Source organism: Elgaria multicarinata, chromosome 9, assembly GCF_023053635.1.
Source record: "Elgaria multicarinata webbii isolate HBS135686 ecotype San Diego chromosome 9, rElgMul1.1.pri, whole genome shotgun sequence".
NCBI classification, from domain to species: Eukaryota; Metazoa; Chordata; class Lepidosauria; order Squamata; family Anguidae; genus Elgaria; species Elgaria multicarinata.
In genome coordinates this window covers 51,758,738-51,776,029 of record NC_086179.1, presented here as the reverse complement: position 1 = coordinate 51,776,029, position 17,292 = coordinate 51,758,738, and the positions used below count along the sequence as shown (strand labels likewise).

Here is a 17,292-nt window from a genome sequence, read left to right as displayed (position 1 = left end):
TGATGATGATGTAAGTCAGGACAGAAAATTGTTTCCCATTCTAAAATAATGTATCATCTTACAAACACCTTAACACTAGACAAAAATGAAGTTAAGGCACATATCTACTGCATTCATGATAAATATAACTGAAAAGAGAAAAAGGATAGGCTGAACAGATGTAGTACTTACCTTCACTTTCAGAGGAGTCCTGATTATCAGGTTCTGGTGAAGAGAAGCCGCACTCCCCTTTCTTCGACTTAGCAGATCTCTTTATTTTTGCAACACTAACCTGTAATTCATAAATTCATAGCATGTATCTACTCAAAAACAAAGGGTTGGGTTCAGATGTACTCAGCAAAGTTCTACTGGCAATGGAGAAAGGGGGCAGGGTGGGATTTTTTTCAGGTTCTCCTGACTTCCTGCAGCTTCCAAGGCCAGCTCCCACACTCTTCTGGAAGGGTGGGCAACTCTCCAGAACACTGGAGGGGGTGGTGGTGCTGGGGAAGGGGGTGATCAGGGAAAATCACCATCATCCTTCAGCAAGAAGCCTTCAAAGGATCTTTGCTCTCTCTGTAAATGGAAAGAGCCCTTCTGTTCAGACAGAAGGGGAAATCTGGATCTAACTCTATACAGATAAAATGCATGCTGTCTTGCAGCAGTTGCTTGTTTGACAATCTTCTTTCCTGTTTGAAATGCCAAGTAAGAAAAGTGATGCCCAAGATGATTTATTAACAAAGTTGATAATGTAGTACTACAATCATTTAGCTTCCTTGATTCTGTTATTCAATGCACCTTTCTCACTTGTCAGGTATGAAAGAAAGCTGCCAATAATATTTTACTATCTTCAAGGAAACTGAACAAAAGCTAAATAAATGTTAATCCTTGAATCTTAAAGGAATTTTGCCATTTTTTTCTACTCCACTCAATACTGTACTTGACAAAAATAAAATCCTCAAAAGCATACCATTGGTGTTCGATGTCTGACTTTTGTTTGAATAGCACCATCTTTTTCAAACTGTATCATATCATTCAGTGGATCCCATGGTCTTGTGCTGTGGACAACAGAGAATGAACACAATGCAAGTTAACTGAAGCAATTCAAGAAGAGTACTTTCTCAACCCTGTTGCCTCCAAAAAAGGGTTCTTTCGAACCATTTCAATATGAAGAGTACATACAAAGGACTGTGATTGACATATGCCAATCATTCTTAGGCATCTCAAATGTGCTTAGGACAGTCTTGTCATAGAAAGGTAAAAATATCCTCAATTATGAGAAAGCGTTCTTCAAAAGTACCAAATATACTGGCTTGATTCCAGCTTTCCCCCTGCCAGCTGGAATTCTACTTAGAATGTTTCGGTTGGCAAGAAACGGGGAAGCAATCTGCACCAGTTCCTACATTACTCTGCAGCCCCCAGCACCACCTCTCATGCTGTTCCAGAGGACCTTCAACTTTCCAGAAAAGATTTTCAAAGTACACAGGAAACTTCAGTGGGAGGGGGTAGTTAAAGATTGTCTCCTCTCCTGTTCTGTCAGTGCTTCACCGGATCAGAAGCCTATCATGGACGAAGAAGCCTTTCTGTTCAAGGAAGACTCGGCTCACAGAACACGCTAACCCACACTCAATGGTTGAGTGTGGGTTGTTTTGAACTGTGGGTTGTTTGTTAAATGGTGAATTAGCATGTTGTCTGAACGCAGTATATTTTCTGCAGGGTGGGTTATCGTGCTGTATGACTGCAGCCAGGATGCACTTGGGGTGACCATATTACACCAGCTTTAAAATCACTATACTGCCTGCCAATTAGTTTATGGGCAAAGTATAAAGTATTGGTTATTACCTTTAAAGCCCTACATAGTTTGGGTCCAAGTTACCTGTGGGATTGCCTCCTCCCATACAATCTGCCCCGCACACTCAGGTCCTCTGGGAAGAATTTACTCAAGTCAGCAAAAACTAGACTGACAACTGTTACCCAGAGGACCTTCTCTTCTGCCGCTCACAGACTGTGGAATGGTCTGCTGGGAGAGATTCATCAATTTAACAGTCTTCTGGAATTTAAGAAAGCCATAAAGACTGAGCTCTTCCGTCAGGCCTATCCAGTTGAATTTTAAGATGCCTTTTAATAATGTATTAGTTTTATATGTTTTTAATCAATTATATGTATTTTATGGTGTTTTGTATTTGGTGTTGTACCCCACCTCGATCCAGAGGGAGAGGTGGGTAATAAATAAATAAATAAATATCATCATCATCACCTACCCTCTACAACCCACCTACAAAGCATGGGTTCTCAAGGTTGCTTGTTCGAGAAAAATAAGCTACACTGCATGGTTAACAAGCCACCCTGGCTACGTTTAGATATTTGGAATAAGCCTATTGTAGTTAAACAATAAGGAAAGGAAAGGAAAAACAAAAAAGGGAAAGAAATGTCATTATGTTGTACTTTTCAACAAATATAGTGGGCTTGGAACAAGTTGGATAATTTTGTAGATTACTTTAATCCAACTCAGTGATTGTCCATGGCAGAATGGAAAGGGTAACTCTTATTGCCAAGCAGTGATTTGTCACTAGGCCAGCAGCAACCTCACTTTCATAAGTTACTCACTGAAGGTTTCGGGTACAGCTGTATTTGTACATCTGAATATATTGTACTTCCAGCTGTTTTCGATAACTGCATTTTGGGGAACTCAACCAACACAAACCTTAAAATGAAATGTGCACTGCACTGGGCAAAAACCATGGAGTACGTCCTACATTCCCAATTCAGCATTTGAAAGAGGATGGGCATGACAACTGGCTCCTCCAAAGCAGTAGGTGTACCATAGGAGAATCTCAGGCCCTAGTTGCTTTTAGGGTGGACAAACTGAGCTTGCCACACTGTGTAGGTATATGTCAAAGGTTGACTGAATGCCTGTCTAAGTCATGAAAAACAGTCTGTGCAGATGCAGTCTGAAAATAATATACCACAGGGTTGAGAGCGATGAAACAAAATAGGGGACAACTTGTGTGCAGATGGAGAAGAAGTCCTAGTGGACGCATTCGAACACTAGTGTCTGCCTATAGAAAGGTATGTTCAGGGGCAGTGAGGGAGGCAAAGAAGCAATATCTTGCCACCTCTATCGAATCCTCTATTTGTTGTCCAGCGGAGCTTTTCAGACTCATCCAGGAGCTACTACATGCTTGTCCTGAGGACACTGTAGACCCATCTAAGGCCCACTGTAATACATTTGCTAAGCACTTCCAGGATAAAATCTCTTGCATCCACCAGGACTTAGAGTCCAGTGTTGCAGCAGGTGAATCAGATGAGGTATCCAGAGTACAGCCTTGTCAAGTTCACTTAAGTTTTAGTTGGTGCAGCTCGAGGACTTTGACAAGGTGCTTGGACAGATTCATGCATCCACTTCCGTATTGGATCCTTGCAACTCTTGGCTTATAAAAACTAGCGGGGAGGGAACATCTGACTGGTCCAGTGAGGTGATCATAGAACCATAGAACAGTAGAGTCAGAAGGGGCCTAAAAGGCCATTGAGTCCATGATGAATGCCTCCTTGCAAGAGAGTGGTCCCAGGCTGCTGAGACCACTCCTGAAGAAATCCTCCCTAGATAGACCCAGAAAATCTTAATAATTTTAGGCTTGTGGAAAATGTTCCATTCCTGGACAAAGTCCTTGAGTGGATGTTTGCAAACACTTTTGGATGAGACCAATTATCTGGATACATTTCAGTTGGGGTTCAGGCCAGGTTTTGGCACAGAAAAAGGCTTTCAATACTATTGACCATGGAATCCTCAGGAGTACGTTGTCATCAGTACACTGATGACACGCAGCTCTACTTCTCCTTTTCATCATCATCAGGTGAAGCTGTGGATGTGCTAGATCAGTACCTGGCTGCAACAATAGACTTGTTATGTAAGCTGTTTTTAAAATACATGTTATTTGTCTTGAAACTATGAAGTTATTGAGCACAATCCAATGGAGATGTTAAATGGTCTGAAATCTGTCTTGTGGTCACTATATGGTTTAGTATCTTCAGTAGTCAAAACAGAACCACCTCCCCCACACCCCACCCCTCATCCTTATGACTCACTCTGAGTATCGGTAATTCCATTCTCCTGTGAGTGGATCTGGCTCAAATAGTTTGCATACCCACTCTTCATCCTGGGCTTTTCTTTCTTTGGCAGCCTTTCTCTGAGCTTCCTCCAGAATACATTTCTCCTGAGTCGCTTCTGCTTGGTCTTTGTTGTTTATAGCTCGAGTCACATGTTGCCAAAGTCTAGCAGATACGAGTAATGAAGTTGTAAGAGTCAGAATGTATTCGAAAGATGTCCATTGCAAATTTCTCTTTCCTCATCAGAACGAAGTAGTCTGATCAATTATTAAAACATGTGATTTCCCCATTAGCATTCTCTCATTCCTCTTCCCTGTATTATGTTTATTTTATTTATTGAAAGTATTTCTTAAAACACTTTTCAACAACACCCTTCCAGGATGATGTATAAAAGTATGAATTAAATTATTCACGTGAACATATAAATACAGTATAATAAAGACAGCAAATGACCATCACAAAATACAATAAGCAATTAAGCAACACAAAAAAAACTAAGATGTAAGAACAAATGAAACTCAAATTAGGAACTCTCCCACCAGTTTTCAAGCTCCTAAATTCTTTCACTGAGATATATTTTTCATTCTCCCCTCTCTTTCCTCCAGCCTTAGCTATACAATTCTTGTTATCTATTACTCTTTAAGAATAGAGGTTTAAAGTAAACTTACTTTTCTGACTCAAAGTCACCTTGCTCCTCAAACCTCACTGTGTGTCTTCTTAATCTGCGCTGTCTGATCTCAGGTGTTGGATTCCAGAATGTCTCCAAAACATTTGTCTTTTTATCCCTAATAATAACTTCACTGTCCTGTAATGTTTAACATATTAGATTACTTGAGTAGACGAAGAGTAAACAATTTTACAAAGTCAATAAGAACAAAGACTTCTTTCAGAAAGTAACTTTTGCAACTAAGGGATTTGTTTTGCCAGTTTGGCACACACAGGTCGTGACAACTGAAAGTCACAACTGAAAATAGATCTCTTTATTTCAGCACCAAGAACTTAAATTAAGAGAACAGATCTATTCACTTTCAATTAGGTTTTGACCTTTGGTGAAGTACAGTAGTTTCCAAAGCTTTTTGCTAAGTGACCCATCAATGGAATGTGGCTTTCATCAAGGATCTTCTAATCAGGTCCTACCTCTAACAGTAAACCCACTAATGAAATTCTGGTCATCCATTTGTGGCTCTCAATACATCACTTGGAACACACTGATAAGCTGCAATGGAACAATTTAATTAATTTCAGTAGGGATAATAATCCTACCTAAACCTTAACCATGCTGCAGAGTATACTGTAATCAGTTATACCAAAACATACATTTAGTGGCAAAAGGGCAAGCTATGGATCGATATTTTCAAGCACTTTCCTTTAGGGACCTAGGAAGCCATGTGGATTCAAACTTGAATTTTTATTATTATTATTATTATTATTATTATTATTTTATTTATATAGCACCATCAATGTACATGGTGCTGTACAGCGTAAAACAGTAAATAGCAAGACCCTGCCGCATAGGCTTACATGGGCTGAGGCCATGCTACAAGCTGTTTTTTGCAAATGAAACTACATTAACCAGCAATGTTTTAATGAGCAATTAGTGAGTGTTTCACATAGACATTCAAAGTGTTTAGAGCAAAACCTAAAACTCTTCTCTGATCTTCCTCTATGCTCACCTTACAAGCTTTTCTCATAGCTCTAGTGGATTACACCTCTCTCTTATCCCATCTGCCCTATCTCACTTTCAGAACTTATTTTCACGCTTCATTTTCCCTTCCAACCCAAATGAGTGAGTCCAGAAGTACAGAGTTTATAAATGTATGTCAATAATAACATTTGTTGTTTTGTTCTGTTCTCACAATATTGGCCAGTCTAGTTTGGAACTGAGAAACTACATATTACAAGAAAATAGAGCAACCACAGAAAATGGCACTTTATGTTAAGTTCTCCTCTGTCCCAACAGCACCACATTGTACTGATATGAGTTTTCTCCTCTTTTCATTGCCTACTACTATTTGTCCTGCTCTGAAGGGCTGGGAGAGGCTGGCATATACAGTTGGGCATGCATGTGTGTGCAATTCCCATGTTTGGAGGTGGTAGTTTGTATTTTGCTCAGGTCTCTAAAAACGTACAATAAAATATTTGATCTGGTTAACAGCACAGCATATCTATCATTCATTTAAATATAAATCAACAGCTTAAAGAGAGATCTAACATTTGACCAAAATAATCATCATAACTATGCTACTACTCACCCAGTGGCCTTCTAGAGTAGCTAGAACTTCTTTTCCCAGTTTAATTTTCCCCAATATTTGATTAACATTGTCATTGTTGCCCAAAAATGGCTGTCAAAGAGAAAAAAGTTGTTTGAGAAAGTTGTGTAGCACTTTATAAAACATTGCTAAGAGATTTCTGAGCTGTCAGCCTAAATTGTTTATAATATGTCTGTCTCGCATTATTCTTCCTTAACTATTTATTTATTTATTACATTTAGAAAGCTCTCTGGGCAGTTCACAAAAATTAAAAACCATAAACTAGGAAGAATCATTAACTATAAAGGACCAACCATTGAATTATCATTCTATAAGAAGTATTTGAAGAAAATTCAGTGTGAGGCAAATAGTATGAGAAGGTACAGAGCCTCTTCAGGAAAAGAACGGAGGAAAACATCACGATTAGTGTAATTTCATGTGGCATGGTCTCCAAGCTACATCGGTATTAAAATTTAGTGATTACAACAAGGACTTGGGTTGGACCCAGAACTGCACTCAGCATAGGTCTGCTGGCATGGGAGGAAGTGGATGAGGCAGCTATTCTTGTTGATTCCTACTTCTCACTGCAGCCCCCTCAAAAGCTGCTCCAGAGGTTTGAGGAACCATCTAGGACACTATGGGAGGAGGAGCAAGGCGGAATTGACAAACATCCTCCTGTGGAGAGTCTCCACTGTATCCTGGTTCCCTCTGAAACCAAAAGGAGTCCTTCCATTTGCAGAGAAGCAAGTCTGATCCAACCCTATGATGACTAAATAATAGTTTAAATAAACAGATTCATTTACAAGCCACTAGTTTCATGCAGAGTTTCAAAATAAATTCTATGTGCCACTGTACTGCTTATTAATAAGCCCTGAAAAGGCACACAGCATGATTAATCCTTATTATGAGATATAAACAAATATTTCTTAATTTGGTATACTGCTAACTTTGAAACTTTTTTCATATAAGAGGTGAATGTTTGTCAAAATCCATAATATGTGTACTTTGTAGTAAATTTCATGGAACTCAGTGTGGTTTACTCTCAAGTAAGCATGCACAGTATTGGGAGGTTTTAAAAAACTATATCACTCAAAATTAGCTTCCAGCATTTTAAAGACAAATTGGGCCAATACAGAAATGTGTCACTTGCTCTGTGGAACCACAAGAATGGGTGTACTACTTGGTATGAGTTACAGTTCAAATCATATTGAACTAATTATAAGGCTTCTATTTACAGAACACTGCCTAGATGAACCACTGTTCTTGTGATTCTTTTATGATGAACAAAAACCTGGATTACTATTGGGCATTACCTAATTTAACATTGGTTAAGTATATTTTATGCACATAGCAATAAAAGTTTATTTTAAATAATCAGACAAGCTTTGAACACTGGTATTTTCAAAGAATGTATCTACACATTTTTCAGCATTAAATACTCTACTGCCTATTAACAGGACCAACTAACCTTCAGCTTGAATTCAAGTGCAGCACTGTATCCAGTTTTCTCACACGCAATGCTAACAGTTCCCCCAAGCTCTAAAGTCATTGTGCCATACAGAATTCCTGTAAGAAAAATAACTGGTTTTATTTCTAGCTTTGTTATGAAACTCTCTCCACTAGGTACTTCCATTTCTACACATGACTGAAGACCACATATCACAGCTCAAGTCTTTTATTACAGTATAATATTTAACTGATTGTAAGCTGGAAAAGAGTAGGAAAAATCCATCAGCCTTCTCTTTAGAAAATATCTGTCCTTCATAAGCAGCCCAGAAACAGCTGAAGCACTGTGAGTAAAACTGGAGGAAAGGAAGCAAACCAGGTACTCTAGCTGAAAATAGCCAAGCAAAATTTTGACGGCTGGAACCTATATTCTGACCAGGCAGCAAGAAGCTGGTTGGCAATGTCAGCAGAAAACTTCAGCTGGTTAAATAAAAAATATTACTACCATGTCCATTAAATGGAAAACATTACTCATAAAAAGGGCTATGTTCTGTTTATTTATTTATTCTGTTGCTTTAGCCTTCCTTCAGTCACTGAAATTATGTGTATTTTCAGATATGCATAACTACTGCATTCTCCTTTAAGTTCTATTGCAACTTGTTCAGTAAACAGAAAATGCCTCTAAATGTTCCATCAGTATGCATAGTTCAGAACGTCCTACTGCTATCAAATTCTATTCCCTTGGAGACTCAAAGCCAAGCCTCTTTCAGAAATGATGCAAATGATTTGGGCTGCCTTTCTGTGGCCAAGACTATACTTCTGAATCAGTATGAGGGTTTTAGCATATTTTAAATTAAAACTATCATGTACACCCTATCAATCAATCTGACAAGAAATATAGGACACAGCTGAAGGAAGAGGTGGCTTTTGTGCAATACAACTATTTATATCTTTACTGAAGGACTTTTGCAGACAGAAAGTCAATGCTTCTGCCAAACCAACAAAGACCAAATTGCTCCGAAATGGAAAAGACTTAGTGAAATTTGGTTCACAAATCCTTATGGATCAAAGCAACAGGCAGTCCTCCCTTAATGATCGCTTGACTGCAGCCAATCTGATGGGAATAAAATTTGCTGGGATCCAATGCAAAAGCAGTTCACTCAGCTGTTGTGTTGGAGGCTTTGGGAGAGGACCATGATGTGGGGGGACAGGACTTATAGAACCAAATAAAGGACATGCTCATAGAACCATATAAAGGACATGCACAGGCAAAAGCCACACTTGTTCAAGAGAGAATAAGCATCTTCAATTATATGTTGTGAAACCTGATTGCTTGCAGCCACAGGAGTATATGATAAGCAATATTTGAAGTGCAGCACTCCAATCAAACCTCAGCTTATTGTGTATCATTATGTACAAGAACGGGGTCAAAAGGGACAAGATCCAACCTCTCCCTCCCTGTAGCAAGCATGGAGGGTTTGAAAGAAATGTGGAGACACTTCAGTTACAGTATGAGTACGAAAAGCAACAGTATGCATTTCTATTGCTGTTTCTTCACCACACCTCTGTGAGAGTCAGACAAGACTCCACCTCCTTCCCAAGCCCTCTGTGCCTACCAGGGGGATGAGATGGACTGGTAGTGAGGATGAATACAGGCTTGGCTAGTAAGCCAAGCTCCTATTCGTAGATCACTAGGAAAGAAAAGGAAAAACCCAATACCTTTACAATGTGCATATGGCATGGTCATTACATATTCCTCTCCTCTATTTAGGAACATCAGTCGCCCTTCACCATCCAGAATGGCAGATAATGAATTTCCTGGAACACACATACAAAAATTAGAGATCCAAAGAAGCAAACAGAAGATCCAACAGACTGGACAATCCCCTTATAGTAAATCTTATATATTGCAGAGGAATATTAAAATTAAAAAGAATACTATTATACCACTATTTTGTAGAAGAAAAGCTATTTAAATTAATTCCCATTAATGTATTCATCAAATTTTTATACTTATTTCCTATAGACATTTATTCCACAAAAATGCTGAACAAAATGAATGCTTTGAAGAACATACCATAAAACTTTGACTTGGCCAAAATATTACCACTAAGGCAAAATCCATCTTTTCGGTTGCTTACATAGAAGGCAGATATTGGAGGATGATGAGATACCTGTTGAAAGCAACAAAGCAGGTGACCTACTGTGAAAATCAGTAGAAACATGTAAAAGTGAAGAAAAACTATCATTAGAAATCTTAATGTTAGACAAGCAGCTATAATTCACCAAATATCAGGCTAAAATAATCATAACCCTAGCCTACTGACGCTCTTGGGACGAGAAAGAAAAATAAATAAAAATAAAAACAAACTGCTGCATTTTAACCTTGAAAGTAAATGTAAAAATTTAACAAACGCTGCTAGTTGTTTCAAGAAAAGACTTTTGTCAGCTATTTGGTAATACCTGTTCAGCAATATAGTAAGTCTTGCTATTCGTCCTTGGATGAACCCACAAGCAACGGAAGGTCTCACCAAGTATAGGATTGTAGGGTTTTTTAAGTCCCTGGAAAAAAGGACAGAAAAGGATGTTTTTAAATATACAGAAAATACATTCCAATTCCAAAAACAGCCTAATAATTTTCAATGCAAAAGTATTTCAATTCCTGGAGCATGGAATTATAAAGACGGAACAAGTTTAATTAATTGTTTCAGTATGTGAAACATTTGGCTTGAAACCAGTGACCGAAGGTTAAGTAAAGTGCTACCACAAAAGTGTGCAAAGTGTTACCTTTGGCTTTTTGTAGAAACCTGACAAATACCATTTCACAACTTGTTTCAAACGATTGTAAGCATTCTCTTCAAGTGCGGCTCTAGAAAAGGATTCAACAGATTTATTATATACATTTAAGTTTAACACTGGTAAATCTTTGTTTAATCAATGTCGCATGCCATATATGACTTTAACTTCTATGTAGTTTTCAAATACATTACCAGAACATGCACACAAAACTTAATTCAAGCCTCAGCTTAATTCAAGCTTAATTCAAGCCTCACACCCAGTTACAGTTAAATAGACTGCTTACCTGTTTTTCCATTATTTTGTGCAGTCACATGTATGGGAAATATCTAGCACTAAAAGCTAGAATTCTTTTTTTTTATTTTACTAATTTTAATATATACATTTTAGTATTCATAAATTATACATCAGAAGTTTGACTGTAGGAGTTCATTGCAATCAAATCAAAAAGCTAGAATTCTATGCTCCCATCTGTCCCCTCAAAGGGAGAGGTTTTCCCCCTTTCTGCACACCGCAAGAGATGGAAAAATGCTCCATTCCTTCATGCAAGAGTACAAAATAAATCACTTGCTGTGGATGAGGAAGATAGGCTGTGTGACTGCACATATAACCAATTGAATAACTCCAAATACAACTTCTTTATGCAGAAGACTACTGAGCTGGTCTACTTAGAGGACAGTGTTGTGGTTAGGAAAAGCTATAAAAACAACTCTACCAACAACAGCAACTTGTGCTATCATTCCCAAACCATAATGCTTTACAAGTGTAAATAGATTGGGCCTGATAGCTTCTCTGCAAAGTTCCAAGATCAGAGCCTCTACAGAAAAAGCAGATATAAGCTACACTTCTGGAAGCTGAAAACAACTAGATGGAGATGGTCTACTGGGAAAGCATCCAGGAAGAAAAACACACCAGCCATTCTTAGAGCTACAATATTCTCAGCTGGCATTTGCATGTCAGAGGGTAAGTTAGCTTTCCCTGTGTGGAGACAAGATCCCAGAATGGAGATCTAGGCATGAGAATATCTGTTCGAATTAGATGCACACATATTGTGGCCAATCCACGAGCTGCTTGAGGAGTGTCAGGAGGAAGTGGAAGAGCTGCAGTTATTCCAATGAAAAGGCTTTCAATCAGTGTAAAGGCCCCAACACTTAAGACTCAAGATGACACTCCATCTGATGATCCCAGGGACTGGAAGGGTTGCTGTGATATCTCACAGCTGGGGATGTGAACTGATTAGAGTTATGCAGTCTACATTGAGCAGAGGAAGAATGATCTTGAAGAGTGAAGGATATGATGCCCTTGATCTCCCTCTCAGAAAACTAACCCAACTATTGTTTGCTGTAGATGCAGTGTTTCCTGCTCTCTCAGGAATTGCTCCAACCTGTCAAGGACCAGCTCATGTAGAAGCCAGAATCAGAATAGCTAGCAAGAAAACAGCTGTTACAACTCAAATGGACTTGGAATAGCTTTTTCTAGACAGCAATGGTGCTGGAAGCATTGCAGAAACAGGGTAGGACATCTGAATGATGTTTCTTTTCTTTAGGGTTTTGATTCATTTTTGCATGATCAGCCATTACTAGTGGCCATTACAACAACTAATTTTAACAGATTTAAATTTTACTGTTTTAATTCTGTATTTTAATCTTATATCAACTTCTGCTGCGTGTTTTTATTCTGTTTGTGATTTTTATACTGTATTCTGTATTTGTGTTTTTAGATTGTTGGTTGTTTTATTATGTTCTTCATGGTTTTAATTTTTGTGAACCGCCCAGAGAGCTTCAGCTATTGGGCGGTATAAAAATGTAATAAATAAATAAATAAATAGTTGGTTTGATCCAGAGTCTTGTTCTTGCAGTCCGAATCTTTGGGTTGTTTTATAGTTGCTCATGCCTTGGGAAAAGAGACCTGTGAAACTGGCCTGTCACTTGGTCCAGGGAGGTGTAGAAAATGGAGGAACTGAGACTTAGCACAAAGCTGACTAATACATGCAACAAGTATCAGGAACTAGTCGAGTATGCTTCCAAAGGGAGGTTCATAGGTGAGAGTAGTTCCTGCATAACTGCTTTATAAAAACTTTTTGCAGTAGGGACAAGAATTAAAAACAACAACTGATGTCTGCTGGCAGTAGGAAGTTTGCTGCCACATCTGAGCTGAAACACTTTGAACACAGGCATAAGTAACACAACTAAGACATATATTTGTGTGACTTAGCCTCTCAAGGTATTTCCCTGTGACTTTCTGTGTATTTCCACAAAATTCCTTTGATACCTTCATCTGCTTAATGAAAATAAACTAGGGGTAAGGAACCTGTGGCCCTTCAGATGCTGTTGGGCTCCCATTAGCCCCGGTCACCACGGAAGTGGTGAGGGATGATGAGAGTTATAGTCCACAGATTCCACACCTGATAGGATTTTTAAATAATAACAACTTTTTAGATTTTAGTAAGAAAATAGTTTCCTTCTTTAAAAAATTGGTTTCAAAGAATGGTAAGGGGCATGGCTTTCCATTTTCTTATTAAAAAAAGTTTAAAAGACTATGAAGAAATATGAGAAAAAATATAGTTATGTTTCAGAGCTCTCCTGTAGTCCCAACTTCCCCTCCCTATATATAACACAAAATACACCAAACAACCCCCTTCATATTCCCAAGAATTGCTATAAAGCTTTTCAACATTGCAAACAATTTTGCAATGTAAAGCTTAGATATGCATTGTATTACAATACTGCGACTTCCCTGGCAAGGAATACTAGAGACACAGATATGCTGTAAGACAACCTCTTTGCTACACAAAGAAAGTCCAACAACAGAACCAAATTTAGACTTATCACTGTTTAATCACTCATCCTCTCTTTAAAATGCTTCTGCAGGCTTTTGAAACAAAATACTAAGATGACATGTCAAGGAAAATGTTATTGCAGAGGAATAAAATTAACTCACTCAGATAAGAAGTCTGCATGATAGTAGTAATCAGAGAGTTTGTCCAAGAAAGAACGTGTTTCCAAAATAAACGTAGGTAGCACCACCTTGGAGAGGTCCATTCCTGGACGTACTTGTTTCAACAGTGTCCAGATCAAACTCTTGTTTTCTTCTGATACAGTTTCTGTTTGAGAAGCTTCTCCTGCCTTCAACAAACGGAAAGCAGAATGGAGGAAGAACAGGTTACTGATTGAGATGGCACATTTGCAGAAGGTACTTGGTTTAGGGGCACAGTGACATATGCCATTGTTCTTTGCTGTAGGGTTAATTTAAACAGATTTTGCATGACCAGTTTGTCGGTGTGCTTGACTTACACACTTAACATATATCACATGGGGCCCCAGAGAACAAGATTGGGAGGAAAGATCCCAATCGAGGCAGCTTTCAAGTTGGGAACAAACCAGTTTCTCCAAACTGCAGACTTCTTTAAAAATAGTGCTGAGTTTCCAGTCCCGATTGAGAAAGGGCCAATATATAACATGAAGCAATTCACACACTGTGCACTGAGGAAAAATGGTCTGCTTAAACACTAGCTACTGGTAGACCAAGCCTGAGGACTGCAGGTGGCCTGCGACAACACTACAACTTCCAGTATTTCCCCCCCTTTGCTGTCCCTGCCAATGTTATTTCAGCTTATCTCAATTGCGGTTCTAGTTTAGTTTCTAACCACCACCCTGTCAGCTCAGATCAAATAGCTCAGCACCAGATTTGGCTGTGAGACTTTTGTCAAGCTCTTTCTAGCACAACTTCTAACAATTTTGTTTGCTTTTTATTGGTCCTGGTTATGCTTAGATATGCCCTAAACATTAACTTACCAATGATATAAAAACTGACTCATAGCTACTGGAGCAATAGACATCAAGAAAGTAATTATGATGGCAAAACAAACTATTTTTCAATTTAAATACTGTGAAGCTGACACTATTAGGCCTTCCCTGTGTTACTTTCCATAAAATACTTTTTTTACCTCCCCAAGTTCTTCATGAACTTCTTCTAAATATGTTGTTTCCTTGACATGATCAGGTTCAGGTTCAACGTACGAGTCATCCTGTCGCTCTGATGTGTCAGTGTCACTTTCTCCCAAGCCATCATTATCCGACTCATCACGATCATGATCATTTTCCCTATCTGATTTATCAGAATACATATCTGGATCTTTAAAGTGATGTCTTTCTATTTCACTATCATTTAACCTTTTAAAAAAGAGAGAGGGGGGGGACATTTGTCAGGGTTTCTCACCTTTCCTTTATTCATTTTATTTAATGAATTGCAGCACATACTTAATGGCTTTTAACTGTCCTTTCAGTAAACATGAGACACAATGAAGACAAGTTTAAGTATGTTTCAATCTCATTGATTTTAGTAGGAAAATGTAAGTGCATTGAAATAAGTACGACTATAAAGGGCTTAAATTTGACTGGATCATATCCTAAATTTTAAATTATGCAACAACTTCCAAACTTTATCATATATCTATGAGCCTCTGCTCTATAGCACTATTACTTTATAACCTTCTACATGAATTACTATGCATATAAAAAGGGTTGCAAGATTACTGCGTAGATTGCAATCAAAACTTTCTTTCTCAGATTTATAGCATACCTTATCCCATGGACTAAGGGAAACAATCCATGCTTCCAGTTTGAGATGTTTAAAATACATTTTCATTTATTGTATATAAACTCATACATATCTGTACATACATAAGTGGTGATCCAATTAAGAATGCACTTAGTTTGTCAATTAAAATTTGAGATCAAAGAAGTTTTTTAAAATATAACATTTCTCACAAAATACATCAATATTACAGAAGTGTTCATATAACCATAACACTGCATTTAAAGCTATCACCGTGTTAATTTAACTTTGAACTGAGTGCTACAATCAGTGTGGGCCTTTTAGCAGTTCAAGTCATTGGTAAGTATAAACCGTGACACAGAGTTAATTCAACCAATCACCACTCTCTATGTCTGTTGCTACTACAAGTTGTATTGAATGAAATAGAACAGTAAACGGAAGAGCAGTGTATGCACGTCAGTAGTTTCTATATGTAATCATTTGGTAACTTGCTGGCAAAACAATAGTGAACTACCGGCATACTCTGAGGCATGTTTATTATTCACCTCAGTTTTCAGAGAAGATTTATTGATTTATTTTATATGAATTTTATACCATTTCTCAGTCATATTCCCAGGGAAAGTTTACGAAAAAAATAAAGCAATTAAGATGTAAATATAGAAACATAATAAACTGAAAGACACAAAATCATAAAGGCAGCATAAAACAGTAAGAAAGAGTAAGATTGTACCTAAAAAGTTTTGGGGGGGGGGATTGCCAGACACCTAAACATCAGTAAGGTATGCACTAGGTGAGCCTCTCTCTGGCAAGAGTGTTCTGCAACTGGGGTGCCACTAGTGAGAACATCAACTCACTAACAGTGAGCTGCCTCACCTCAGATGATAAGCATATTCACAGAAGGCCATCTAGTGAACATTTTCATATGCAGGTAGTATCATATGGAGGCAGATGGTCCTTCAAGTATCCTAGTCTTAAACCATGATGGGCTTTTAAAGGCCAAAAACAGCATTTTGAATTGGGCCCAGAAATGGAAGGAACCACTTTAGTCCGCATAGCAGAGTTATATGATTGCAATGCCCAGGACCAGCCGCACTTTACAAACAATCTTTGAATGTTGTTGTTGTTTATTGGTTCAGTCGCTAAAACAACTCCCCTATGCAGGGAGCTCACAGCATGTGGGACTTTTTAGTATAGAAAAAGGGTGACTATGGTGTGGAGAAAGAGGAGAGAGAGGTTTTTCTGATTCTCCTATTATACTAGTACATCTAACAAAGCTATATGGTGGGAGATTTAAGACAGGGAAAAGAAGTACTTCTTCATACACTGCATATTTATGGGGCCCAGAGGAATTCCGAAAAAATAAAAATGAGAGACTGCTGGAGCCTACGTCTTGTAAAAGAGAGTGAGCGAGAAAGGGAGAGAGAAGGTTTGTTCATGCCCCGCTGGCCTCCAGGACCCTAGACATCTGCCCTGAAGTTCAGCCCTACTAGCACCACTGTCTTCCTTCCCTTCCTCCCCACAGCAAATTGTAATGGTAGTTGAGAACAAAAAAAATATTCCTGGAAAACAATTCAAATGTATATTTGGCTGACTTACGGGAAGCTTTCACTACTATGCACGTTGTTTGCACGCAGCAGGCCATAAAAAGAGACATGTGCACCGTCTGTTAAGTTCAGTTCATGCTCTTTACCTTCTCTAATCATTGTACGCTTGAGCAAACTTGAGCACTTCAAAGCCAGCTCCAATGCATCCATCCAACACCGACCTAAAGATAAATATATGTTTAGTAATAGAATACCTCAAATTATTGATTTCACAATTAGAAGAGGATGCTAGAGGAACTGCATTTCAGATGCTTGTACCTTTAAATCACTGAACTAAGTTTTTACTGTATCTCATCTTAAAACCAGAAATTATTATTTGGGGTCTTGAAGAAAAACTATTTCAACCAGTCTGTTTTACAGCCCGATTCTAACCTTGTTTACTCAGAAGTCACATTTATTTCAATAGGATGTATTTCCATGTAAGCTTAGGGTTTTATCTGTAGCTTCTGAAGCAAGGAACCTACTTTCTTTGCATTCTGTGCAAGGGGAAACAGAGAAAGCCTCTTAATATGGTGCTTGCTACTTGACGTTCTTATAAGTACTTGCATTTTCTATAT

General features: G+C 38.2%; 1 protein-coding gene across 4 annotated transcripts in view; it reads right to left on the bottom strand.

Moving 5' to 3' along the window:
- The window catches only part of OSBPL8 (oxysterol binding protein like 8), a 324,479-nt gene that overhangs the window by 4,989 nt on the left and 302,198 nt on the right, over positions 1 to 17,292 (bottom strand). For all 4 annotated transcript variants that reach the window (XM_063133845.1, XM_063133844.1, XM_063133847.1 and 1 more), the window contains 13 exons: positions 16,728 to 16,896; positions 14,521 to 14,746; positions 13,515 to 13,699; positions 10,566 to 10,647; positions 10,242 to 10,340; positions 9,856 to 9,952; positions 9,498 to 9,596; positions 7,801 to 7,898; positions 6,336 to 6,425; positions 4,752 to 4,888; positions 4,063 to 4,248; positions 947 to 1,034; positions 172 to 271 (listed from right to left, as the gene is read on the bottom strand). In XM_063133845.1, coding sequence (XP_062989915.1) covers positions 172 to 271; positions 947 to 1,034; positions 4,063 to 4,248; positions 4,752 to 4,888; positions 6,336 to 6,425; positions 7,801 to 7,898; positions 9,498 to 9,596; positions 9,856 to 9,952; positions 10,242 to 10,340; positions 10,566 to 10,647; positions 13,515 to 13,699; positions 14,521 to 14,746; positions 16,728 to 16,896 — 1,656 coding nt within the window. The remainder of the gene's footprint in view (positions 1 to 171; positions 272 to 946; positions 1,035 to 4,062; positions 4,249 to 4,751; positions 4,889 to 6,335; positions 6,426 to 7,800; positions 7,899 to 9,497; positions 9,597 to 9,855; positions 9,953 to 10,241; positions 10,341 to 10,565; positions 10,648 to 13,514; positions 13,700 to 14,520; positions 14,747 to 16,727; positions 16,897 to 17,292) is intronic.